General features: G+C 33.0%; 1 protein-coding gene across 1 annotated transcript in view; it reads left to right on the top strand.

Moving 5' to 3' along the window:
- The window catches only part of C2H14orf39 (chromosome 2 C14orf39 homolog), a 35,738-nt gene extending 11,547 nt beyond the window's left edge, over positions 1 to 24,191 (top strand). Inside the window, exons 6-18 of the mRNA XM_012541006.3 lie at positions 1,401 to 1,588; positions 1,670 to 1,712; positions 2,876 to 2,981; positions 4,254 to 4,345; positions 5,060 to 5,196; positions 7,678 to 7,751; positions 9,274 to 9,350; positions 9,436 to 9,494; positions 10,411 to 10,472; positions 13,639 to 13,817; positions 16,590 to 16,725; positions 18,014 to 18,071; positions 21,750 to 24,191. Of these exons, the coding sequence (XP_012396460.1) occupies positions 1,401 to 1,588; positions 1,670 to 1,712; positions 2,876 to 2,981; positions 4,254 to 4,345; positions 5,060 to 5,196; positions 7,678 to 7,751; positions 9,274 to 9,350; positions 9,436 to 9,494; positions 10,411 to 10,472; positions 13,639 to 13,817; positions 16,590 to 16,725; positions 18,014 to 18,071; positions 21,750 to 21,946 (1,408 nt within the window). The 3' untranslated portion in view covers positions 21,947 to 24,191. The remainder of the gene's footprint in view (positions 1 to 1,400; positions 1,589 to 1,669; positions 1,713 to 2,875; positions 2,982 to 4,253; positions 4,346 to 5,059; positions 5,197 to 7,677; positions 7,752 to 9,273; positions 9,351 to 9,435; positions 9,495 to 10,410; positions 10,473 to 13,638; positions 13,818 to 16,589; positions 16,726 to 18,013; positions 18,072 to 21,749) is intronic.
- Positions 24,192 to 27,609: the final 3,418 nt, after the last annotated feature.

Genomic DNA, 27,609 nt, shown 5'->3' with positions numbered 1-27,609 from the left:
AGCTTAACATCTTACAAATTTATAAGACCCTGCCTCTTTTTTGTGAATAATCTTTTTCAGTTATTTGTCCATATTTTCATATTTTGCACGGTTTTTTAAGTTCTAAGTTCTACTATAAATTCCCTTTAAGGTGCCATCATCATTTCAGTCACCCCAGGTTGGTAGCCTTGGTGTTGTTATTGACTTGTCATTCTACATTTACAATCTATTACCAAATCTTGACATTTCTACTTTTATATCACCTCCCATATATGTATGTTACCTTCTCTCTAGTCCTAGAACCATAGTCTCACCCAGGTCTCATCATCCGGACTACTGCAGTCGCTTTGTTTTGTCTCCCTGCTGCCAGTCTCTCCCACTCTAACTTTAGTAGCCTCTGGGCTGTGATTTTTCTTAAATAGAGGGAAGTCTGAATCTCCTCTTGCTTAGTGTACTCTAGTGGCTCCTTACTACCTCTGGGATCAAATTAAAAAATCCTCCCTGTCATTTAAAATTCCTCATACTTTTGCCCTTTTGTATCTTTCCAGACCTTTTATTATATCTTACTCTTCTCCATATACTCCACAATCCAGTTCCAGTGATTTTGAGCATTATGCTTTATCTTCTGCCTCCTTACCTTTAGACTGCCCATCCTCCATGAAATGCTCTGTTCATCTACTAAGTATATATCTTGTATGTACCTAATTATTTACATGTTGTTTCCACTATTGAAATGTATACTTCTTGAGAACCAGAAGCTCCTTTTGGCTTTTCTTTGTGTCTTCAGTGTTTATTGGCACATAGTAAGTGCTTGATAAATGCTTGTTAACTATCTGACTATATGCACTGCCTCAAAAGATTTATTACAGTCTTTTGTACTAAAAGGTGCTGAAACTTAAAACTACACTAAGACTTTTGAGGTGGCCTGTGTAGTCACATTGATCTCTTTTTGCAGCCTTTTCTTCCTCTTTTGGATTGTTTGTATTGTCAGTATAAAGAATATGCTGCTTGTTTAGGTTTTTTATGCCTAGATATATTGTCTAAAATGTGCCTTATAGGAAGGAGGAGTAAATATGGTCTGAGGTCTAGATCACCTCTGAGTAGATGAGGTCAGCCAGCACAGTAGCTGAGGGAGAGAGACTGGCAAACTCTTGGAACTGGGATCTGGCATTATTAATAATGGAGAAGAGATTGTAAGTGTGTGTGTATATAGTGAGAGTTCATCTTGCTGATATTTTAAAAGTATAAATTTATAGATAATTCAATAATGCTTCCAAAGTGATATGAGATTATATCTGGTACAGAGGAGCATAATTAGAATGTATTTGTTTTAACTGAATAACATACTTAATTATTTGCCAGCTTGTTCATGTATGTAACTTTCATATTATTTATTAATTCCCACTATCTTGTTTTAACAGGAAAGTGTATCATGATCAGATGAGACAATGTAAAGATGTCTTGAAGCATTACCAGCTACAGTATTCAAAAGCTCCTCTTGCTCAAAAGTATTATAAGGATAAAACACAAGTGGAAGAACTAAAAAACCAAATATTAGCATGTAATGAGCAGTGTACAATTAAGGAAACTATTCTTCTGGAACTTTCAGGTACAAAATAGCTTTATTATTAATAAATTGTCTTTACAAAAAATTCTGTGACTTAATATTAAATATAACTTTGTTTTTCAGTGCCTGCTCCTTTTAAATCACTTTCTCAATGGGCATTACAAATGTATCCAAACTTGCATTTCTAATTTTTAATTATATAGTTATTTTTGAATTTTGATGTTTAATGTTCCACTAAAGACCATAAGTAATTATTACTTCATTAACAATGTTTAGAAAGAACTTTTTCAATTTAATTGTTTCAAAAGCTCTCAGTATATGTATATATATTAGTATGTGTATCTATGCATAAATGTATGTGCGTGTTTACATATATGTGCATGTATATATTTAGGAGAAACAAACTCAAGAAGACATAAAATGATATAGGCTATATGGCTTCCAGTGACACAGTTTCTTATATATTTAGTCATATTGAGAGAAAGACTTCAGTTATATTGATTGCTTTTTAAAGTAGTAGAAGTTCTATTCCCCTCCTCACTCCCTGCTTTTTTATGTCTCCTGATTGGTCCAAACTCTAATTAGCAAGAATGTCTGATTATCATCCATTGACAATAGTCCAAGGTATACATATCAAAGGAGCAACTCAATGGGTTGTTTGCATATTTTAAGCATTCTTCATCCACTCTGTTTTTCCTTTGCGGAATGTTGAGTTGAACTCTTAACACTTAACCATCTATAGAAAATTTTTCTTGATTGGGATACTGTGCAATCTCTATGACAATGATAAAATGATAAAGGTAATAAACACCTTTGAAGATAAATATTCTTGTTTTGTGCATTGATAGTGACAATTACGGAATCAAAACACAAAATGATTTCTGTTGTATGCATTTTATCTAATCTGAACATAAACATGGCAAATAGCTTGATGAGGAACTTTTAAGGTGATATTTTATTCTATAAAAATGCCTTTTATAGTCTATGAACAGTAGTCAGTAGGATGTTGTATATTTTCCCTTTAGAGAAATTAACTTAATAAGATGTTAAAGTGAATAATATAGTAGTGATAGCAATATACATCAGAAAAATAATGCCAACCCTTAAGGAATTATGGTTCCACAATGAGGTTAAGTGCTGAACTTCAATATACCAGAATAATATTCTTTATAAAAATATGATACATTAATTAAAGGCTTAATTAAAGTTTTTGTAACTGTAAAATGTTACATTTTCACAAATAATCTTATGTAAAATTGGTTATGTAAAATTACATCTAAATTATAGATGTGAATGTACTCCTAAAATGATGACTCCTTAACATAAAAGTGTTCATTTGAGAATTAAAACTGAAGACTTCCTTAAATGTGCTTCAACTTTGATCCACAAAACATGTAAAATGAAGGAAGAAATAGAAGAAATGGAAAGAAATCAGGTACTCGTTGTGATGTAAATATTTAATGTAAACTAATTTAGAATTAAATATATATAAGTATATAAATACATAAATACATAAATAAATATAGAAATTATAACCTATATTTTTAAATGGTACATTATAAAGTAGGCTAAAATGAAGAAACATTTGATACAGGGCTTTAAAGATATTAAATTTAGAATAAATCTCTTTATTGAAACCAGAAATGATGTCACTTTAAAAAATTAAATTTAAAAATTATTGTTGCAGTGGATAGAGCGCCAGCCCTGAACGCAAGAAGACCTGAGTTCAAATTTGACCTCAGACACTTAACAATTCCTAGCTGTGGGAGCCTGGGCAAGTCACTTAACCCCAATTGCCTCAGCAAAAAAAAAAAAAAAGTATTGTTGCAATTAAGGTTTTTTTGAACATTGTATTATTTTTAAGCTTTGTTTAGTTTTTTTTTTAACATGGGGGTAACAGCCTTATTTAAATTTTCATATAGGCTAATTCAAATGGCCTTGTTTTTACAAATAATATATATATATATATATATATATATATATATATATATATATATATATACATACACATACATACATATACACTCATTCTATGTAGTTTATAATAATTTAACCTAAGCTTGAAATTTTCTCTTCTTCCCTCCCTCCCCCTCTCTCTCTCTCTGTCTTTCTCTCTCTCTTTTTCTTCCTTTCTTTCTGTTTCCCAATAGAGATATCCCCAAGCTGGATATTCAAAGATCAATCATGGGGTTGTTATTATTCTGATCAACATATGAGCTTTGACCTGCTCTGTTTATGACCTAGGCTAGTTCCTCTTTCTTCAGGCAATTTAGTGACCCCTTCTCTTGGGAGTTCACCATATTGATGCCAGATTTAGTATGGACATCCTATTAGCTTAACCTACTGAAGCGCAGAACTCCCAAACTAAAAAGATCCTTTAGGCTCAATTTTGCCAATAACTAGGATTAAAAGTATACACCACCTGCCTGCCATTTTCTTTTAAACAAATGGGAGAAACCAAGTCTTTTGTTTCTAATCTTCTATTTATAAGAAAGTTAATGTAGAAGTTTTTCAAAAGCTATGGGAAACTTTTTCAATTTCCCAATTTAGATTCAGTTTTTGACAGCTTCTATAGATTAGAAGTAGATAAAATGGTAATGTGGTTATATGCAAAATTTTAATGCTTATTACACTGCTGCAGATTTGATTAGTTTCAGAATTTTCCAGAAATAATTATTTTGATGCTGTTGGGTTTTATAATCTTTAGGAGACTGAAAGAATTTCTGAAGCTAAAAACCTTCCAGAAGTCCTAGAAGAAAAAAATAAAGAATTAGAAAAAACAAAAGAATGTGAAGGGAGGTAAATTATTTAATTTTACTTTATGTGAAAATATTCTGATTGTAAAATTATACAATGCCCTGTATTGTGCAGCAGAGTGTTTCAGCTTTAGAAACAGGAAGTTTAAATTCTCCTTCTCACATACTGATTATGTGACCTCAGTGCTCTTGAGGAGAAGGAGCTGATCTGTGATCATAGAAGGATTTTCTTTATCAAGGGCAAGAGTGGGGAACCTTTTTTCTGCCAAGGGTCATGTAGATATTTATGACATTATTCATGGGTCATATAAATTTATCAGCTTAGAGAACTCAAGCAGTGAGAGGTTGTTGTACCTAGCTTTAAATTTATCATTGCTTGGGGTTGCCTTACCAAATGATTTTGCAGGCCTTACAGCTTGCAAGTTGAATGTTTCTCCACCCCTAATCTAGGGCTTTCCTATATCCATTAGTGTGAATTGTTTTGTCAGATAGAGGGGAAGAATTAGTCAGATTATAAAGTTAAAATGGGAGTAAAATATTTACAGATATATAAAAGAATATAATGTATATATGTGTGTGTAAATTTCATTTGAAAGCATTTTGATTTACCAATATCACATAGTGCAGGAAAGTTGGATTTTATACCCAGCTTCTCTGATGCCATAGCTAATGCTTTTCCTCTCAGAATATTTCTAATTCTATTTTAAATCCTATTATACTTGGCTGGTTTTAATATTTGACTGGATTTTCTATTTAGAATTTTTGAAGAACATGGACATTTTCGTGTATTAAATGAGAATCCTCAAAGTAGTCAACTTTTTCTTCCTTATAATTATCAGAACTTAGTAAGACCTGTAAGGAATGATAGACATTTCTCAGAACCAGGAGGAACAGGTAAAATTTATGTTTACAAGTCAATCTCTTATTTTTCTTCTCTTCCTTTTAACTGAAATGGAATAAGAAACCCTTTTGATAAGTTTTCAGTTAAATGCATCGAGCTTATTTTTGTCCTCTAGGCTGAGGAAGATGTTTCTTTGCTCTTTCCTGAAAGTAAAAAAGAAAATGAGCCTCCTGTTTTAAGCATCTTTATATTCTTTTCTCTTTTTCAAATAGTATTTTATTTTTCCAAATACATGCAAAGATTGTTTTTAACTTTGCAAAAACTTGTGTTGCAATTTTTTCTCCCTCCTTCCTCCTTTCCACTCTTCCCAAGACAGCAAGCAATCCAGTAGGTTAAACATATGTAATTCTTCTAAACATTTCCATATTCATCATGTTGTTCAAGAAAAATCAGAAGAAAAGGGAAAAAAACCATAAAAAAAAAAAAAAGCCAAACAAGCACCACAAAAAGGTGAAAATACTATATGCTTTGATCTGCATTCAGTTTCCATTGTTCTCTCTCTGAATGTGGATACCATTTTCCATCACAAGTCTATTGGAATTGGTCTGAATCACCTCATTGTTGAAAAGAGCCAAGTCCATCACAGTGGATCATTAAATAATCTTGTTACTGTGTACAGTGGTCTCTTGGTTCTGCTCACTTCATTCAACATCAGTTCATGTAAGTCTTCCCATGCTTCTCTGAAATCATCTTGCTTATCATTTGTCATAGAGCAATAATATTCATACTATCATTCATATACTATAACTTAATCAGCCTACTAAAGGACATTTACTAAATTTCCAGTTCCTTGCTACCAAAATGTTTTGTACTTGTGAGTCATTTACCCTCTTTAATCTTTATGGGATACAGGCCCAGTAGAGACACTGTTGGATCAAAGGGTAAGTTTTATGTTTTGTTACAGTTTTATGGTCCTTTGGGCAAAGTTCCAAATTGCTCTCCAGATTGGATCAATTCACAACTCCACCAACAATGTATTAGTTTCCCAGTTTTCTCACTTCCCTTCTGACATTCATTTTTATCTTTTCCTGTCATCTTAGCCAATCTTGAGAGGTGAAAACACCTGTGTCTTTTTCTGAGGGACACTAATAAAATCACAGCCAGAAACTACTCTGGTTCAACAATTGCCAAGATTGCCAAGAGGCAATCTTTATATTTATTAGAAGTAATTTTTAATTTCTTTTGGAAGTTGTATGATTGAATTTCAAATTATAGATAAATTATAGAGAGTGTCAGCAATTCAGGGGCAGGAACCGTATTTTTATCTTTGTGCCCTTAGGGACTGCTAGGTGCCATGGTGGATAGTGTGTTTGGAATCAGGAAAACACCTTCCTGAGGTCAAATCTGGCCCCACTTACCAGCTAAGTGACCCTGGGCAAGTCCCTTAACCCCATTTGCCTTAATCAACTGGATAAAAAAAAATGACAAACCACTCCTATATCTTTTCCAAGAAAACACCAAATTGGTGTCAGATGTGTTGAAAAAACAACTGAACTGCAACATTTCTAGTACATTATCACAATGTTTTTGCATATAATAGGCACTCTTTAAGTGGTTATTGAATTGAATTAAATTGGAAAGCAGAATTTCAGTATTCTGGAATGCTAGGTATTTGACCCTTAATACTTTTTAGACTGGCTTCTTGTAATGGGTCTGCAGATCGTTTAACCCATGTCATTGCTATATCTCTAAGTAGAGACATCAGTTTTCCTCATTGTGTCTTACACTGCTTGTAAATTAAACTTTTGTCAGCTTCTATATATTTCACCAGGAATTGTAATCAGGTTTACTGGATTCATAACAAAAATAATGACTATAGATAGAGATAGTATGGCATTATATATGGTAAACTGACCTAGAGGCCAGAAAGTTCTCAATTTTTATCTTATTTCTGCCTCATATAAATTGAGACTAGACAAATCACTTACCTTTTTGATTGATGTTATAGCCATTTCTCTAAGATAGGTCTCTTCTTAATTTTTCTGTGTCATGGACCTTTTTGACAAATCAGTGAAAGGTATGAATCCCTTCTTAGATTTTAAATGCATAAAATAAAAATCCATAGGATTATAAAGAAAACTAACTATGGTGATATAAAGTTATCAAAATATTAAAAAAAATTTAAGTTCATTGACCTCAGCTTAAGACCCCTCTATTCTAAGACTCTGAGTTGCAAAGAGATGCTGGCTTGCATTGGTAGAGGATGTTTCATTATCTGGCAATTCCCTATACTGGTGAAATTACAGGTCTATACCCCGAGCCTAGCTGTATTTATAGAATAAAAGCTTGTCTAATTGTACCCCAGGGCCCAGTTATTATATAACATTTTTTACAATTTATAGGTATATCACTTTTAATTCACTGTTATATGTAAAACTGATATATCTTTTATTGAGTTACAAGCTTAGTTGAACCCCATAGCACATGCTATATGAACTTTTGGAAAAAATTTAATTTAATTATTTATAACCTAGATAAAAAAGAAGGTTCATCAAGTCATTCAACACTTGCCAGGATTGACATCAGACCAGAGAGAAAGGAAATACTGGTATCTATTTTTTTTTATAAAGAGAGTAAGAATTAAGTATTAGTTTAAAAATGATAATATTAATATGAAAAAGGGCATATTTGAATGTGTGTTATATAAGTCCAAATTTGGCATGCCAATTTACATATATATATCACCAACTCACTAACGTGTGTGTGTGTGTGTGTGTGTGTATATATAACTAACAAGGTGGCTAGGTGGCATAGTGAAGAGTCCAAGTCTGGAATTAGAAAGATTCCTCTTCCCAAGTTAAAATCTGGTCTACATTTACAAGCTATGTGACCCTGGGCAAATCATTTAATTTTGTTTGTCTCCATTTCCTCATTTGTAAAATAAGCTGACGAAGAAAATGGAAAACTACTGTAATATCTTTACTAAGAAAAGCACCAAAGATGAGTTGGACACAACTGAAAAGTGACTAAACAAGAACAACAAATCATGTACCCATTTTAAATGTCCTTAGTTCCTTCATGGGCAACATGTCATATTCTACAGATTTCCCATTTATTAATGATTATTCTTTGTAATAGTAATTCGGGATTAATCATTAGATTAATCATCCTTTTTCTGTTAAGTACTATTTATTTTGATACCTATGATATGTGTCAGTAAATGTCAGGTATACTACTGTTACTTTTGCAAGAGACAGTATTGGAAAGGAATTGTTGCACCCTCTTGGCCTTGCCTCCCACAAGTATTTCTGAGGAGACAGGTATGGATCTATTAGTTTCAGGCAGAAATCTTCCAGATTTCTTTTGCCTCTTGATTCATAATCTTATCTTTTCCTTTTCTTGGGACTTGTGACCAGATCTTGTATTGTTGAAATTTGATTGAGTTGGGGGCAGCCAGGTGGTGCAGTGGATAGAGCACCAGCCTTGAAGTCAGGAAGAAGTGAGTTCAAATCTGGTCTCAGACACTTAACATTTCCTAGCTGTGTGACCCTGGGCAAGTCACTTAACCCCAATTACCTCAGCAAAAAAAAAAACAAATAAACAAATGAAATTTGATTGAGTTGCATAAGAAGGCATTAATTTTTCAGTCCCTTCTTCCATTTCCTTTCCTGTCTTCCAAGACAAAGTGAGCCTGATGGTTTCTCCCAAAAGTAAAGGGCTTGTACTTGTTTCTTGAAAGGTTGTTTACCATTCTTTGTTTAGATGTATTGTTAAATTGCATGTGTTACAATAGAATGCAATATCAAGAGGCACAATAGATTTTAAGTCCCAGTATTTTGCCAGAGTGAGATATCTGGCTCAGGAATTGGTGTCAAAGAAAGAATAGTTGTTGATTGATTTTTACAATTTCTGAGGACGTAGAAAATAAATTTTGATGGAATTTCTTTAGACAAATAGATAGCAGCAGTGCATGGACAGTGACTGGCATTTAGCACCCAAGCAAAGTATGTTGATCCTTACTAAACTAAGGAGTATTCCAGTAGCAATGCCAAATCAAAAGGAAAGACAAGTCAGATTTCTAAGTAACAGTCTGGTATAGCCACTTCAAATATTGTATTTATTTTGTGCAGGAATTTGATGTCTCTGTGATGAATAAATATTCTCAAGTTTCACCTCATAAAAGTACACAAAACTTGATGCAATTCAGGTAATTTTCTGGAATTAGAAAATGTTTTAATTACCGAAATGAACAATAACTCAGTAAATAACAAGTTTATATTTGTATATTTTAGATTATCGTGTCTTGAGAAACAATCAAACTATAAGCAAACTTTTGATAAAGGAAATACAGGTATTTGCTGTTCATATTTTTCCTATGAATTAATGGGGACAAGTTATTTTTAGATTTTATCTTGTGCAAATAATAATGGCTTTTAAAAGTAAGTATTTAATTTTTTGTATATTTGATAGGATAAGATGAAGAAATGCTATTTGTATTATAATTTTTTCAATTATTATTCTTACTCATAAATTTATTTTTTTTCTGGCATATCCCAATTTATTTTTTATTTTGGTACACAGAAAGGCACATTTGGCTTTTAAGCCCTCTATTTAATTGAGCTTCCACATTATTAAAAACTAGTTAAGTAAAATAAAAGATAACAATGATAGCTTTTCACTAGCCTGTATAGTTTATATCTTCCTATCTATTTGACTATAAAATAATGGGTCTTGATACTGGTATTCTAAAAATGTCATTATTGTATTGTAAAGGCACTAGAAAAATCCAAATAATACAATGGTTTGTACTGATAATTTGTTTAATAAATGTTTTATTATTTTCATTAAATTAAATTCATTTATATAATTTGGTCAGATATTTTGTTTATCTCTCCTTCCATCAGTGTAGGAAAGATTAGTTTGTCATAAAGCAGTGGAATGGTGTCATTTGTACTGTATATGGTGAAAGGGAAAAAAAATCACATTTTTATCTCATAATCATTCTGTTCTCTCCCAGTAGGATAAAGAAATGGGTTAGAATGATGCATTAGATATATGCCTAGATAACTGTCTTACTCTTTTGTCATCTAAAAAGGGCAGAAGATTCTATATCTCGGAAGCACATAAATAACTCATATAGGAAAGGAAGAACAACTCTGTAAATCTATGAGAGTAGAACCTTTAATTTTCACTTACCATCAAACTTTTCTTTTTAAGAAGTTAATATATTATGCAAACAGTAGTATGTTCTTGGTTAATAAACACAGATTCTGAGTATGGAAAAAAGGAAACAGAAAGAGAATTAAAAGATTCAGCAGTTCTACCACAAGTAAGTAATTATATTTGGTTCCACTTAAAGCTTAAATAGCTTTAAGAACTTAAAACAAAATAACTATTAAACTGACTTTAAAAAGAACCCACAATTCAGTTTTAAATATTTGGTTTACATATATCGCTCCTGTTTATTGATGTAAGATAACTATAGTGTTACTTATCTGTATATGATCTGGAAATTATTCCTTACCTACCTATCTTTCCAATAAGCAGTGGCTAGGCATTCTAGAAACTTTTGCCCTTAATTAAGAGCAGAATTATATAGTAAATATGAATTTAGTAAAGAGTTTACTTATTATGAAAGTTGTCATTTTGAAATATATTTGAAGCTTAAACCTGAATCATTCCTCATTTGTTATGTGAGATCCAAAAATTTTTCTGTGACTGTTAAACATAGGCAGTTGCTGTTAAAATTAGATATTATAATAAAGTAGGATTTAAGTAAGCATATGCACTTTATGGCAATTAGTTTAGTGTTTTTCTTTAAGAGTCATTTTAAAAATAATCAACCAACAATAATAAATGTATATGATTTTGTTTTTTCTTCATTTTTCAGTCACTAGTGTGTTATGAAAAAGTGATTTGCTATAGAAAAGTTTGTGAAAGCCAGTATATTATCAGATTCTCATTAAGGATGTGCTCCAAATTTATGTAGATCAATCTCATAATGATTCATAAAGTTGGGGAAGTAGGAATTGTCGTTATCAGTCTTTTTTTTGAGTTGTCTTTTTGGGTAATTTTAATTGTGCTTTCTCTCCATTGGTTCAGTTATTTTCCCTTATTTCAGATTTCTTAAAGGCTTACAAAATTATATTTCCTCATTATATGGTTGAATTCAGATTCCTTCTGTCTTCTGTTTCTTAGTATATATATATATATGTATATGTATTTTCTATAATAAGTGTCTAGCTACTGGCATCCCAATACCAACTTTGCTCGTCGGGTGCTTAGTCCAACAATAGGGAGCTCTTCAGCATCATGCTTCTCTCTTAAGGTTCTTAGAATACTGCTCCTTCTTTCTTCCAGTTTTACAGTATTGTGAGAGAAAGCTTCTTATTTCATTAGTCTAAATTGTTGTGATCAAAGCTAAGGCTGACATTCTACCCTACCAGAAACTTTTTTTTCTTTTCTTGCTACATTTCTTCAGTGAACCCCTAACCTTTCAATTTCCCACCCAACTGAACTCTTCTGGCGATCTCCATCTTGCCCCAGGAACCTCTTCATCCTACAAATTGGATTTTGCCTATAGTACTCCTGGAAATTTTTACTTGATAGTTTTTCTCAGAAAACTCATTCCACTTTGGTTCTAAGAACTCTAGACAGTTTTCTTTTAAGATTTCAAAAAAATATGTCGTCTAGCCTCTTTTCTTAGTCACAGTGTTCAGATAGTCTAATGATTCTTAAATTTTTTTTCTCCTTGATCTTGTAATGCTGGAGAAACTGAGGCAAGATAGAGATTAGAGAGTTTTTAATATTTTATTTGGATTTCTGAAAGGGAGAGATTTTCTGGGACTAAAGGATTCATTTTGGTCCCAGGGCTGAATTATACTTTCGTCTCAGCGAATTCAGCAGCAGATGTGAGATTCCAATGAATTATATATGTTTCAGGTAAGGGAGAAAGGGGTGAGTTCGCACACTGGTAAACTGTGGGAATTTCCAGGGACTGGAAATGATAGGACCATAAATTCTTGATAACTTAAGAGGGGTTAGGAGCCAGAACTCTGAACTAAGAGATAGAGGATGCCAGTTAGATGTCTGAGATAGGACATCTGGAGTTTTATGACTCTTTTAATGTCAGAGTGGCCAGCTACAGCCCTAATTATCTCAGTCCTAATGATCAGGAAGGGGGATTGCAACCAGGGGGATTGAGGCAGAACAATTCAGGGAAACTGAGGCAAAACAATTTTGGGGAAACTGAGGCAGGACAATTTAGGGAAACAGGCAGGACAACTAGGGAAACTAAGACAGGACAATAAAAGGGAACAGGCACAACAATCTTATTTTCAGGTCACTTTATTTTTGCTGTGAGATACTTTTTATTTTTTCAGTCTTTTGATTTTATTAATTTGTTGTTCCGTGGTGGTCTTTCTCTGTATACCATCCAGGACCTTTTTACTTAGAAATACCGTGGTGCATAAAATCCCTCTCAGTCAACCCTGAATCTGTGATCTAGAACTGAGTGGTGTATAACAAAGCTGTCACTTGGTACCTGTCCCATTGAAGTAGTCTGATATGAGTCTGAGACTTTTCTTTTCCTTGCTGCTGGAGTGTCCATGCAAGAAGCTGTGTTGGTTTAAAATGATAGAACTACAAATATACAAATCCCCTTAAGTCTGGGATTGCCACTCTGGTTATTTTTTCCATAGATTTTATCTACTACTTTCTCCATAACAGTCCAAGGCCTTCCTACCTGGTAATACAGTTACCAGGCCTGAAATTGTGACCTGGAACTAGGTAGTAGATAACAAAGCTGCTAGTTGACACTTTTTTTTTATTGTGGTGCCCAGAATGGGTCTGGGACCTCTTTTTGTCCTGAGGCATAGTTTTCTCCCTATGCTCTTAAGTACATGGGCCTCCTAGCCAGATCCTGTCTCTAGAATCTACAGACTTTTCTATCCCAAATGATTTTCTGTGACTTTATTTAGGATTTCCTCATCAGGATTCAGACTTGGTGCATTTTCTAGATCTATTTGATAGCGTTAAAGCACTTTGTGCTACTTCCTTCTACTCAGCCATCTTGGGTCTATCCCACAAATCAGTTTATATTTAAACTAGTTTTGCCTCTCTATGCCAGATGGTTTTGATTGATAAAGAAATCTAATGTTTGCCATTTGAGTTGGTTTTCAGACTCTTTTGTTCTTATTGTTGATTACTATAATTTCTTTCTTTCTTTCTTTTTTTTTTTTTTGATTTTGTTTTTGTTTTGTTTGCTGAGGCAATTGGGATTGAGTGACTTGCCTGGGGTCACACAGTCAGGAAGTATTAAGTGTCTGAGGTTGGATTTGAATTCAGGTCCTCCTGACTTTAGGGCTGATGCTGTATCTACCATACCAACTAGCTGTCCCTATAATTTATTTCTTTATAAGGACTCAAAATATTTGTGTTATTTCATTTATGCTGTAAAATTTATTCATAGTTTTCTATGCATTGTGAATTAACAGGACAGCCACACAGAACACATGGACAAATTAGTAGAGGTTAGTCATGATGAAACTGAAGAAAACACTGAAAAATTTCCAAGCACTCCTGAAATGCCTCCATTTTTAAGAACTCCTGAATTTTTGAGAACACCTGAATGTGTGGAGAAACTAGAATTTTCTAAAAGTCCTTCATCTGAACTGTAAGATTTTATTTTCCTTAATGTTTCATTATTTGTATTAAAGATATACTTTAGTTTATAAGTATAATTGTTATATAACAATACACTCTAGTGTCTATAGATTTTCATATGAAAATTCCAAAGAACTAAACAAGTTGAATGGTTTTCTCCAGTTTTTGTAGCTAAGGAAACAAATAGCAAATACAGATAAGTGACGGAGCCAAGATCAAAGTATCAGACAGTATTAGAACTAAGTTGTGCTTCTTTGTCCCTTATTTAATATGTTTGGCTTTATATTTCCTGTTAGATGGACTCATCTTGAAGGAGCAAGTATGGACTTGAATTCAGGTCCTGCCTCTCATGCAGATTAGCTGGGCAAATCACTGAACTCAGTGCCCTAGGAAATGCTCAAAGACTTTAATTTGCAGCTCAAGCTCTGATCTGCTTTACTGGAAGGACTTTGCTCATTTGAGATTTCTTTATATCAATACCATCTAGTTCTAATCTCTGACCTATTATAAATTGATGATTTCATATAAAAGAAAAAAATACCATCCCATATAGGTAGCGTATGAATCCACATCATACAACCTTGTTGAGGAATCCCATACCTAACTACTTTGTACCATGTGAACATGAAACTACAGTTGTAATTAGGCACCGCATTGGAAATATCAAGTAATTATTACATATCACATAAACATTCACATAAAATCTCACCATACTTTGGAGATAACAAAGCAGCAGGCCCAAATAAATAATTCTTTTACCCTTTAATTTAATGTAATAGTCCCTTCTGTGATGCCAGAATTGCTCAAATAGAAATATCAAATAAAAATAAAATTAATTTTTGTAGATTGTTTCTGCAGTTTTCCTGAAACCATTTTATCATTAAAAAAATTTCTCTAAAATTTTTCAAGTAAATCACCCTATTGTCCATAAAGATAATTATTTCTGCTTATTTGTTGCTAATAGTTATAACTCTTAATTTCTTTTTTATTTCTATAAATAGCATATCTGGTACTATTAAGGAAAGAATGTTTGATTTAGAGAGAAAAATCTGGATTCAAATCCTGGCTCTGTTTTGATAGTAGAGATTGTTTGATTCATTGTGTTTATATTTGATTCATTGCATTTGTATTCTCAGCATCTAGCAAAGTGCCTTGCACAAAGTAGCTTTCATTGATTTTACTAACATTGGAATTGATATTGGCCAAATATTTAATCTCTTTGGACCCTAGTCTCTTCTGTAAAAAATGAGAGGAATGGATTAACTAGTGGTCAGAAATATATTATGCAGTCATTTTCAGCCATATTCAACTTTTTGTGACCCCCTTTGGGATTTTTTGGCAAAGATATTGGAGTAGTTTGCTGTTTCCTTCTTCAGCTCATTTTTCAGATGAGGAAACTGAGGCAAACAGGATTAAGTGACCTGCCCAGGGTCTCACAGCCAGTAAATGTATGAGACCAGATTTGAAGTCAGGAAGATGAATCTTCTTGACTCCAGGCCCACAACTCTCCTGTGCCATCTAGCTGCCTATTATGTAATAGTGATTTGCCATTTTTTTTACCTAGCTCATTTTGCAGATGAGGAACTAAAGCCTTACATATAGGATTAAGTGACTTGTCATGAAGCTAGTGTTTAAGGCCAGACTTGAAGTCAGGAAGATGAGTCCTTCCTGACCTCAAGCCTGGTACTCTTCTCTACTGTGGCACCTGCCTGCCACATTTAAATTACATTTAATCAAATAACATTTAAATCAAATAATTCATGTCACTATGGAACTTAATTCAATACCTCAGTAATCTCTCATTTTGTCCATGTGAGTGTTCTTTTCATCAAGGCAAGTAAGTGATGTAGTTGAAAAATTGATTCCCTTGAAGCCATCCTGGTAATGAATTTTTCTGAATTTAGCTAGGCTAATCTAGACGACATATATGTTCTCCTTTTTTTGTGAAGCCTTTCCAGTTTGATGAGATCTGCCAGAATTTTCTCTTAAATTGTCCTAGCTTTTGATAATCCAGGGTACCTTCATGCTACATAAAACATCAGATTAGGTCTTTAGCGGAAGAGACCATGAATCTAATCACTCTAAAACATTATTTTTGTATGTTCTCTCTTGCTCAAGAACTTACATATGACAGTTGAACCAGACTTCTCTGACTAGCTTTCAAGCCCCTCTATTTCCCATCATTTCACAATATATCATCTCTTTTGATTATCCATATGTTTGTAGGATATGTGATAGGGGAAATTACTTTATGTATGAGATAGACTGGATGGTGGTTGCATTCCCTCCCAGTTCTCAAATTCTTTGATACTATATTTAGTCTCCTCATTATTTTCCCTTCACATCATGCTCTCCTTTATTCACCATGTACTTGTTTATGTTGCTTCCACAACCTGGGATGTTCTTTCCTTCCCCTTCCTATTTATTTGAATTTTATTTATCCTTGAAAGCTCAGATCAAGACTTTTTTGGTCATAATTTCACTTATCTCTCCCTTCTCTAAATTCTGGCACACACACTATTTGTACCACATTAATCATTGCATTTTTTATTATTTTTTTTTTGTTTTTATTCTTGTCTTCCTAACTAGTAATAAATTCACTGAAGCTGTGTTCTGTATCTCCCAGGTACTTAGAATAGTATTAGGTACTGAGGCACTCAATAAATGCTTACTGCTTGATTTATCAGAAAGTTTGCCTAATGGCTTGTTCACAATTAAATAAGAGGTGAATGGTTTTCTTTTAAAATTGCTTATAAGAATAACTTCTCTGTTTATACAATAGGCTTAGAAATATAGGATTTGAAGGCAAAACACAAAAGACACCACAGGCGTTTTCTTTTCTTATGGGTTCTTCTATATCACCTGGATTTAATTTATTTGAGTCTTCTGAATTTGGAAATGAAAACTTACCAGATCAGGTAATATAAAAATTGTTGTTCTTTTAAATTATGTATTGTCTCAATTGATAGATACCCACTTTTATTTCCAATTCTCTGCTAACACAAAAAGTGTTGTTAAAAATATATATGATTATATAAGACCTTTCCCTCTGTCTCTGACCTCTTTGGAGTATGTGTTCAGTTATGTTATCATTTGATCAAAGGTTACATGTTATAAAGATTATAAAGGTATACAGGTTAGTGATTTTTCTAGGTAATTCCAATTTGCTTTTTAAGAATACTTATACTAGACCATTATGCAAATACATTCTAGAATGCATGAGTAGACCAATTCATACCTCCACAATTCCTCCAAAATTTACTGTTTTGGCCTTTCTCGTACTTAATCAATGTTATATATGCAAGATGAAATGAAAAGTTGTTTTAGTTTTACCTTTCTCCTGTTATTAGTGATTTCAAAAATTTTTTCGTATGGTTAGATATTAAGTTTTTTTCCTACTTAAAAATTGTCCATTCATGTAATTAGACAATCCTTATCTGTAGGGGAATTGTTTAGCAATTTATATTTTACCTATATTGATAATTTATCTTATTATTCAGAATACTTCGTGTTGAGTAAGTTTTAGATGTTTCAGAAAACCAAATTCATTCTTAAACGATGAACATTTGCTCCCACGAAGAATATTCAAATGAATAAAGGGTATGGAGACAATTCTAAAAGGAGAGTTACAAAAGGATTTTGAGTAATGATATCATTTTAAAAGTTTATGTTTCTTCTATCTTGCCTTTCAGTTTGTGTATTTTAAATTTTACATTTACATTACATTATAATTACATTTGCTTAATTCTCCCATATTGTGAAATACACATATAAACTCAGTTTTATGGAATTATATACAGGGCATAGGTATAAATTATTCCAAGGTTCTAATTTTACTCTTATATTGTGTGTATCATTCTACCTCAAGTGTTTGATCCAACAACCCTTCCTTCAGAATGATAGAATTGAATGAAACTGTAATTATAATTAACTAGCATTTGTAATCAATACATTTAGTACATAATAATTACATCTTTAATAGCAGCAGTATCCAAATAAATGTACTTCATGCTATGAGGTACAGTTTTAAGACCAGTTCATTGTTGTATTTTTCTTACTCTTTACCCAAATTTTTACAAGGATTAAATCCAGTATGAAAACCATGAAGAAAGGTCTAGATTACAGTTGTACTTAATTTCAAATATGTATTTTATAAGTATTTCATATTACTTTTACAAGTTAAATTTAATGGAACTTATTTTTCAGTTTGATGAAAATTATTCTTCTGGAAATTTAAATCCTGTATCCTCACAAAAAGATATTGGTAAGCATTTTGTAATATATAATTTATAATATAATAGCTTTGACTTGAGATTTATTTATTAAAATTAATTAAGTTCATTCAGTTCAGTTCAACAGATATTTAATAAATGTCTTCTGTTTGCTGGGAAATTTGCTAATCACTTCCCTCCCAGTTCTCTAAGCACTAGGAATGCAGAGACAAAAATAAAACTACTTTAAAGTACTAGAGGAGGTAATAGGGATACCATATATAAACAAATAAATATAATGCAAAGCAAATTGAGGAGGAGAGCATAGACTGGGGATCTGAGAAGGCTTAATGAAGGAAGTTAACACCTAAGTGAATCCTTGAAGAAAGTCAAAGGATTCTGAAGAATGAGATGAGAATGTCATGTATTCTGGACTTGGGTAATTGCCCAAAGGCAGGAATTGTAATTTTGAATTCTGGCAAAGTTAATTTGACTAGAAAATAGTTTTTAAAAAGTAGGAGGTAGTAAACTAGGAAAAGTAGGTAGGAGTCAGGCTATACCAGGTCATAAATATTAGGCTGAGCAATTTGTACCTTATCCTAGAGGTATCAGAGAGTCTCCAACAAAAGTTTTTGAATGAGACCTGAGTTTTAGGAATATACTTTAGGCAGCCTTATGGAAAGTGGAAGACTAGAAGCAAAGAGACTGATTAAAAATAATAGATTCAAATAATAGTAGCTGATATTTATACAGTTTTGTAAGAGACCATGTAGCATAGTGAAGAGGTGATTTCAGAGTCAAGGAAATCTGCATTCAGATGATCCATCATTGACATATATTGGCCTGTCATCTTGGGTGAGTACACTGACCCTGTAGTATTTCCAACAACTCTCTAAACTTGTAAGTTACTGCCAAGTTGCCTAGCTGTATTGCTAGCAGTGAAGTCATATTTCTGCTTCAATATATAACTCTTTATTTAAATTTGCAAACTATTTTACTCTTACCTTATTGGATAAATGAAGACAAATTAGGAAGCTACTTCAAAAGTCTAGGTAAGAAGTGATAAAGTTTTGAATTAGAGTAAGACTGAAAAGATTTGTCTCTTGATATTAATTTAATTATCTTGTCAAAAAAAAAATAAGATTAGTTTGGCATGAGCCATTTTTGATGAAACCATTCTGGTTCATTAATATTTTCATTTATTTCTCTAGATATTCAATAACCATCTCCTTAGTGGTTTATTCTATAATTTTCTCAAGAATGAAGTCAATCTCATTGGCCTATATGTAGCAAGCTTTATTACTTCCTTTTTAGAAAACTGAGATAATAATTACTTTTTCTCTGTCTTGAAAAACCGTTTCTGTCCTCTCTTAAGTTTTTAAATATGACTGATCAGATTTCAGCAGTCACTATTGCCAGTGTTCTTCATCTAGGCAAGATTTCTGCCAAACTAGAGTCAGGAAATCTGGAGAGATAGAGAGTGCCAATTAGGTATCTGAGATAGGACATCTGAAGTTTTATCTTTTGGAATGTCAGATCTCCACAGCCTTAATTATCTCAGCCCTAATGATTAGGAAAGGGGGTTTGCAACCAGGGGGATTGAGCCACAACAATTCAAGGAACTGAGGCAGAACTATTCAGGGAAACTGAGGCAGGACAATAAAAGGGAACTGTGGCACAACAGTGTGCCTATTCCTAAATCACACTCTCACATGACCTTCTGGAAGTGCCTTTTTTTGGGTTTTGTTTTGCACTACAAAACCTCTTCACTTCAATTAGCTTCAAATTCAGGTGATATCACCACAATGTATGCTGATATATACTCTTCTAAGAAATGTAGTGTGGAAAATTTCTCACCATGAATAGTGATTCCTTGGTTCAATCACTGTAGGAAATGAAGTACATAATCATGTATTTTCCAGCTATATTAAGAAAATATTTCCAAATTCAGAAAATTCAGAAACTGGAGGGAAAAATCACAGTGGAAGGTATTTGAATAAAGATCAATGGATATAGAAAGAGAAGTAGTATTTTAACTAGGAAGTGCTGCAGAACACTTGGAGAGAAAGAGGAAATAAGTGTTGTCTTTTAAATTCAGGGCTCCCAGATTCGAATCGCAAATCATGGAACTCTTTTTGGTCAAGTTTAAAATCTAAAAAATGTAGATTTTAGATTGAGCTTGCTGTTATTCATATGTAACCATACATTCTAATTGAATGGACAAATAAATGATTCGATGTCAATTTGGAAGGTAATACCTTGGAAGTGTGTGTGTTTGACCTTGATCTATTTTACATGTTTATCTAAGACTTCAATAAATGTATTGTTGATTTACATGTTGATTTACCAGATTTTCAAATGGCACAAAGCTGGGATGAATAGCTATAACTCAAAAAGATTTTAACAGAATATTGGGCTGAATATACAATTCATTTTAATAGGGATTAATTTAATGTTATATCTTGGTTTTAAAAAATCAATTTCACAAGTACAAGATGAATAGGTGTGCCTAGACAGTAGTGATTCTGGAAAAGCTTTGAGAGTTCAGTGTCCTTCAAGTTCATTCTGTGATCACTGTATTATAGTCAGCCAAAAGAAAATTTAATCTTAGGTTACATTAAGAGGGACTTCATTCTGATATGTATTGGTCCTTGGTCAAACCACATCTGGAATATTATGTTCAGTACTGTGTACTACTTTTAAGAGAAGATGATAAACAAGGAGATTAGGTAACTATGTGTACAGTGAATAGCACACTGGACATCAGGAAAACCTGAATTCAAATACAACTTCAAACACTTACTAGCAAGTCTGCTTCAGTTTTCTCACTTGTAAAATGGGATAATAATAGCAATTACCTCCCAAGGTTATTGTGAGGACTGAGAAAATATCTGTAAAGAACTTTTCACAATGCCTGACACTGAGTAGACACTCTTTAACACATAGTAGGCATTCTCTAAGCAAAATGATAATTATAATAATTATCATATGAAGAGCTGTGCACCAAGTAAAAGTTGTAAAGAGATAAACACTTAAGGATGAATTAAAAAGAGGTTGTCTAGCTTTTTGTTGAAGGTGAAGAAATTGATCCCATAGTTGTGACTTGCCTAATAGGGTCATATACATAGGATTTGAAATCAGATCTTTTGATTCCATAGTCAACATGCTTTTCTATGAATATTTCTTAACTTTAGATAATCCTAGAATTATCCAAAAGTAGAATGAGCAAAGACTCTGCGACCATTAGTCAAGTACAAAGAGGTCAGGTCTTTGAAATCTTTCCCAATTCTGAGACTGTGTATTTGAAATAATCCATATTTCCTTTGGAAGTATTTGAAATTTTAAAATTACAAGGTACCATGAAAGAGTTACTCCATTGACTTATCTGCTACTTAATTAAATTAGCCATTTATGAAATAAAATAAAATTTTGACTGTTTTGAAAATATCTTTGGTTACTGTCTATAGTCAGAACATCAAAAGATTATTATTTAAAATCAGGATTTATGGTTAAATATATTTATATTTTATTTGTGGTTTTTTTCATAATGAGAATTAATAAAAATAATATATAATAATGTCCTTTAAACTAAAATGAGAAAAGCATCAAATAATTTTAAAAGTTTACTTTAAAAATTTTATGACTTATTGTAATAGTTAATTTGTTGCCTTTGATGTACCACAGTTAATATTTTATATGAATATTATACATTTCATATTTATTTTTCTCAGGAGGCTTATTTGGAAAATTGGAAGGAGAAGATACTTTTACATTCCCATTTTCATCAGAACCTTCAACTCATACATTTGGAGATGGAAGAGATGATTTTAGTTTTTCATTTTCATTTGAACAGGATCAACGCTCATCACATTCTTCTTCAAACAGTTTTCCATCTTCACACAATGCAAAACAGTTTACTTTTTTTTGAATTTATGATTTTGCTTTCAAAAGTTTATAGTATGATTTTTATTTTTGCTGTAAAATACAAATATTGTCTATTTTGTTCACCTTTTAGTTGATATAGTAATATGTTGTTGCTTTATGAGTTTATATTGATTTGAATTTGGGAAAAAATCTTTGTTACTAAATTTTATATCTGTATTATATATTTTTACATGGTTACATGGTATACATGGTTAATTATTACTTATATTAAAAGTGATCCCATGGCTCTTATTTAAGGCTAGAATTACACTCACTTCTATAGATATTAGTGATAAGTATTGAACTTGATTGGACCATCACACTTTGGTAGAGGATAGGACAGAAATGGGGGTAAATCAGTATATGATTAGGTGCTTTGGAAGCAGCATGATTCTTTCAAGACCACTGTAGTACTGCTTACTGCATCCTGCATAGCGTTTATCAGTGTTGTCAGGTGCTTAGGCACTATTGAACTGGGAGCATTTCTGCTTCTAAGGGCTATCAAGTAGTACTGTAGTGTTATTCAAAAGCAAATAATGTGACTTGTTATCATAAAGTGATGTGAAGACAACAGAGAAAAAAGCTTATGTAATTTTTATAGTAGAGAAAATGGAAGGAGAATAATTTTGTTATATTATTTTTATCAACAGAATATACAGAATTCTGTATATATAACAGAGTTCTGATATAATTGAGAAAATTATTGCACGATTAATGATATTGTTAACATGCTTATTATATTCTTTGTAGAAATCCTGTAAAAACTGTATTTCCTATGTTAATTTACTAAAGGCTGATTATTCTTTATGATTTATATTCAGAATTTAAAAATATTGGTTACGTCTGGTTCTTACTCTAATGTAGCTCATCTTTTAACGGAGGATAACACAAGAGAGAGGAACTGGGGAAATGGAAAGAGAAGGATGGGGTACACATATGAAGTGATATGATTGGAGATATCTTAGAAGTGTGGTAAAGGCGTGAACAGAGCAAGATAAGGTCAAAGTAGGACTACCAAAGCCCAGTGTGACGTCAGTGATAGAGTCCATTGTCAGGTAGGAAGTAATAGTCCTAATGGAATGGAGGACAGTCAGCATAATTGGAGATAATTGGGAAGCTCATATTTGACGAACATTCCCCCAAAGGGATCATTTACCCTTTACTTAAAAACTTTGAATAAGAAAGGATTCTCAAGGCAACCCATTATACCTTTGGATATTTCTAATAGAAAATTTTTCTTTATGTTAAACCAAAATCTGCCCCTCTATTCTTTCATCCACTGCTGCTAATTCTGTCTTCTGGGTACAAGCAGAATAAATCTCATAACAACTGTTTAAATACTACAGAAACTTAGGAGGATAGCTATTATATATCCTGTAAGTTTTCTCATCTCAAGTCTAAACATCCCCAGGTTACTAAGAAAAACCTTGAAGGGAAATTAGGATACTAAGCAGATTTCCAAGGTATGGTTTGGTAACAGAAAGTCAGGGACTCAGTTTTTTGAAATGGGGAATGAGAAGAAAACTTATTCATAATCCACAAGGCTGAATTATTGGGACCAAAGAACAGGGTCACAGTTGAACCAACAGTATGGCCAACCTGATGGTATATCCCCTGAATTATGAACCTGTGGTTCTTATATCTCTTTTGAATGGACTCAGAGACTAGAGTGGAATTAAATTTGCAAACTTGAACTAAATGGTCTCAGGTTTGAGAACTAAATCTACAAGGGAAGAGCCACAATGTCCCCTGAGAGTAATAGTGGGGTGGAGTGTTGCATTTGTTAAAAGATGAAATAGAAAACTTCTAGCCTACCCCTTTAAACAATAATAATGGGTATCATTTATTGTTCTTTAAGATTTGCAAAGAGCTTTACAAATATCTCATTTGACCCTCAAAACAACCGCGGAGGTATATTATTATTCTCATTTAATAGATGAAGTAGGGACAGGAACTTTCTCGGAGTCACATAGTTACTAAGAGTCTGAGGTTGGGTTTGGACACAGGTCTTCCTGACTCCATGTCCTGTACTTTATTTACTGTTTTTTTAGTGATTCCACTGAAGGATGGGGAAAGGCAAAAGCTTAAAGAGTATGTGTTTCAAAGGAGTTACTAACTCATAGCTTTTTTTTCCCCTCTACCTCTTGGCTTACCTGAAATCTCAGCAGAAGTGCCTTTCCCAAGCCACCTTCATCTTAATGCCTTCCCTCTGAGGCTACTTATATTTTATCATTGATACACACATACATTTAGCATTATGTATAATTTATTTGTAGTTGTTTGTCTTCCCTATTAGACTGTGAGCTCCTTGAGAGCAAGGATTGTGTTTTGCCTTTTTTTTAAAGCTTTATTTTCAAAATACGTGTGGATAATTTTTCAGTATTAACTCTTGCAAAACCTTGTGTTTCAGTTTTTCTCCTCCTTCCTCCCACCTCCTCCCCTGGATGGCAAGTAATCCAATATATGTTAAACATGGTAAAAACATGTTAAATCCAACATATACTTACATATTTATACAATTATCTTTCTGTACATGAAAAATAAGATCAAAAATGAAAAAAATGAGAAAAAATAAAATGCAAGCAAACAATAAAAAGAGTGAAAATATTAAATTAGGATCCACACAGTTCCCACAGTCCTCTCTCTGAGTGTAGATGGCTCTCTTCATCACAGCATCATTGGAGCTGGCCTGAATCATCTCATTGATGAAAAGAGCCATGTTCATCAGAATTGATCATCCTATAATCTTGTTGCCATGTACAATGATCTCCTGGTTTTGCTCAATTGACTTAGCATCAGTTCACATAAATCTCTCCAGGCCTTTCTGAAATCATCTTGCTGATCATTTTTTATAGAACAAAAATATTCCATAAAATTCCCATATCATAACTTATTCAGCCATTCTCCAATTGATGGGCATCCAGTTTCCAGTTTCCTGCCACTACAAAAAGGGCTGCCATAAACATTTTTTTGCACATGTGCAAGTCTTTAAGATTTCTTTGAAATATAATCCCACTGCTTGCCATCTAGGGGAGTGGGTGGAGGGTGGGAGGGAAAAATTGGAACAGAAGTGAGTGCAAGGGATAATGTAAAAAAAAAAAAAAATTACCCAGGCATGGATTCTGTCAATAAAAACTTACTATAATCAAAAAAAAAAAAAAGCCAATGTTGAAAAATTATCCTTGCATATGTTTTGAAAACAAAAAGATTCAATAAAAAGAATTGAAGCACAAAAAAAAAAAAAAAAAAAGAAATATAATCCCAGTAGAAACGCTGCTGGATCAAAGGGTATGCACATTTTGATTGCCCTTTGGACATAGTTCCAAATTGCTCTCCAAAATGGTTGGATCAGTTCACAACTCCACCAACTTTGTATCAGTGTCCCAGTTTTCCCACATCCCTTCCAACATTCATCATCTTTTCCTGTCATCTTAGCCAGTCTGAGAGGTTTATAGTGGTACCTCAGAATTGTCTTAATTTGCATCTCTGATCAATAGTGATTTAGGGAACCTTTTCATATGACTAGAAATGGTTTTAATTTCAACTGAAAATTGTTCATATTCTTTGATTGTTTATCAATTGGAGAATGGCTTGAATTCTTATAAATTTGAGTCAATTTTCTATATATTTTAGAAATGCGTTTTTTATCAGAATCCTTGAATGTGAACGTTTTCCATTTATTGTTTCCCTTCTAATCTTGTCTGCATTAGTTTAGTTTGTATAAAAACTTTTTAAACTTAATATAATTAAAATTATCTATTTTGTGTTCAATAATGAAGTCCAGTTCTTCTTTATCCACAAATTCCTTCCTTCTCTGAGAGACAAACTATCCTTTATTCTTCTAATTTGCTAATGATACCACTCACTTCTAAATCATGAACCCATTTCGACCTTATACGGTTTTAAGTGTGGGTCAAAGCCTAGTTTCTGCCATATCAAAATTTCCAATTCTGCCAGTTTTTGTCAAATAGTTCTTATCTCCAAAGCTAGGGTCTCTGGGTTTGTCAAACACGAGATTACTCTAGTCATTTTTTTTTTTTTTTTTTTTTTTTGCCCTGTGAGCAATTAGCCAGTACCAAATGGTTTTAATGACTGCTGCTTTATAATATAGTTTTAGGTCTGGCACAGCTATTGCCTTTTTTTATTCTGAGTTTAACATAATGCTTGGCATACAGTAGGTGCTTAATAAATGCTGGTTGACTGGTTGATTTGGTTGGTTGCTGGAAGTCCTTTTCTTTCCTTCATATGGTCCTCACTGTAGCTTTCTGGTGGGCACCAGGTATAGTCTTGAAGCCATATTTCCTCCAAGTATCTGGTTTGTCTTTAAACCTTGACACAGACACTATCAGCAACCCTTTCATACCAAAGACACTACTAGTATGCTGTTAGGTAGTCCAAAATTTCCTAACCTGAAGTTCACAATCAGAGTTGGATGAGAGAAAGGAAAAAGAAACAATATCCTCTTTTCTTCACTATCCCCAAGTAATTCTCTCTCAGGTACTTGGCTGGAACTATCGCCACTCAAATGCTAGAATGTGACTGAGCCTCAACATATCAACATTCTTCCTGTGTATTGTCATTTTATTTCATCTAACAGCTTAAAGCACTCTTCTCCTTTCTAATTTGGTCTACTAGATTTGTTTGATTTTCTTTTTTCCCCATTTAGTTTAATGCCTTTGATTGATTCAATAGAAATGTTCTTATTTGATAAACATTAACAACTTGTTAATGACTTTAAATGGATGGGGGATATAATATTCTTCTCTAAAATAATAATGTTCTCTGAGAGCAGGTTTCTTGGGGGGCTTCTGGAGGCAGCCTTCCTTTCAGTTCAGTAAGTACCCCAAATGCAGCCAGTAGTTAAAGTCCAAATCCTTTATTGTTTCCTTCAAAGTCTTGTCTCTTTCCTTGGGCCCAGTTAGCTTTCTTAGAGGCCTATCTCTCTCCTTAGTTCCGAGAGCTCTTGCCACTAGTCCTTTGCCTCTGCCAGCTTCAGCCTCCAGCCAGCACAAAGGTGGAAGATGGAATGATTCTGTCTCCTCCTCAGAGAGCTTCTAGTGGGCTTGTCTTCCTGGCCCTGAGAGCTCCTCCTTATATGCCCCACACTGAGTATACACCAATCATTATATCACTAGGAAACCATTATTTGTTGTAGGATTAAATCAATGCTAAACTAGATTTAACCACTGTCTCCTCAATTCCACTTACTTAGCATCATGTAAGAATCCTAATAGGTAGAGGTGTAATTTATTGATTGAAGTAAGCTTCATACTTAAATTATCATAAAGTGTTGCTAAAATTTTTTCATTCATATGGATACAGATACAATTGTAGATAAAGTTTATTATAAGTCAAAAAATAAGCAAAGCTTTTTGACTTTTGGAGGGTATTTACAAAATGCACTTTGGGAATGTTTGGATGAATTTAATAATTCACAATCTTTGTTCTTAAGAGTAGGGGGTCAGGGAGAGTGGGAAGGAGCATAAGTATATATAGCACCTACTATGCCGTGCTTAACACTTTTCATATATGATCTCTTGATCTTTATAATGACCCCATTTTACAGTTGAGAAAGCTGAGACAAATTACTTGCTGGAGTTTTGTTTCTGAAGTGGGATTTAAACTTAGCTTTTACTGACTACAGGCTCAGGGCTCTATCCACTGTGC

Source organism: Sarcophilus harrisii, chromosome 2 (assembly GCF_902635505.1).
Source record: "Sarcophilus harrisii chromosome 2, mSarHar1.11, whole genome shotgun sequence".
NCBI classification, from domain to species: Eukaryota; Metazoa; Chordata; class Mammalia; order Dasyuromorphia; family Dasyuridae; genus Sarcophilus; species Sarcophilus harrisii.
Note: the sequence above shows the minus strand (reverse complement) of the source record. Positions and strands in the feature narration are given on the sequence as shown.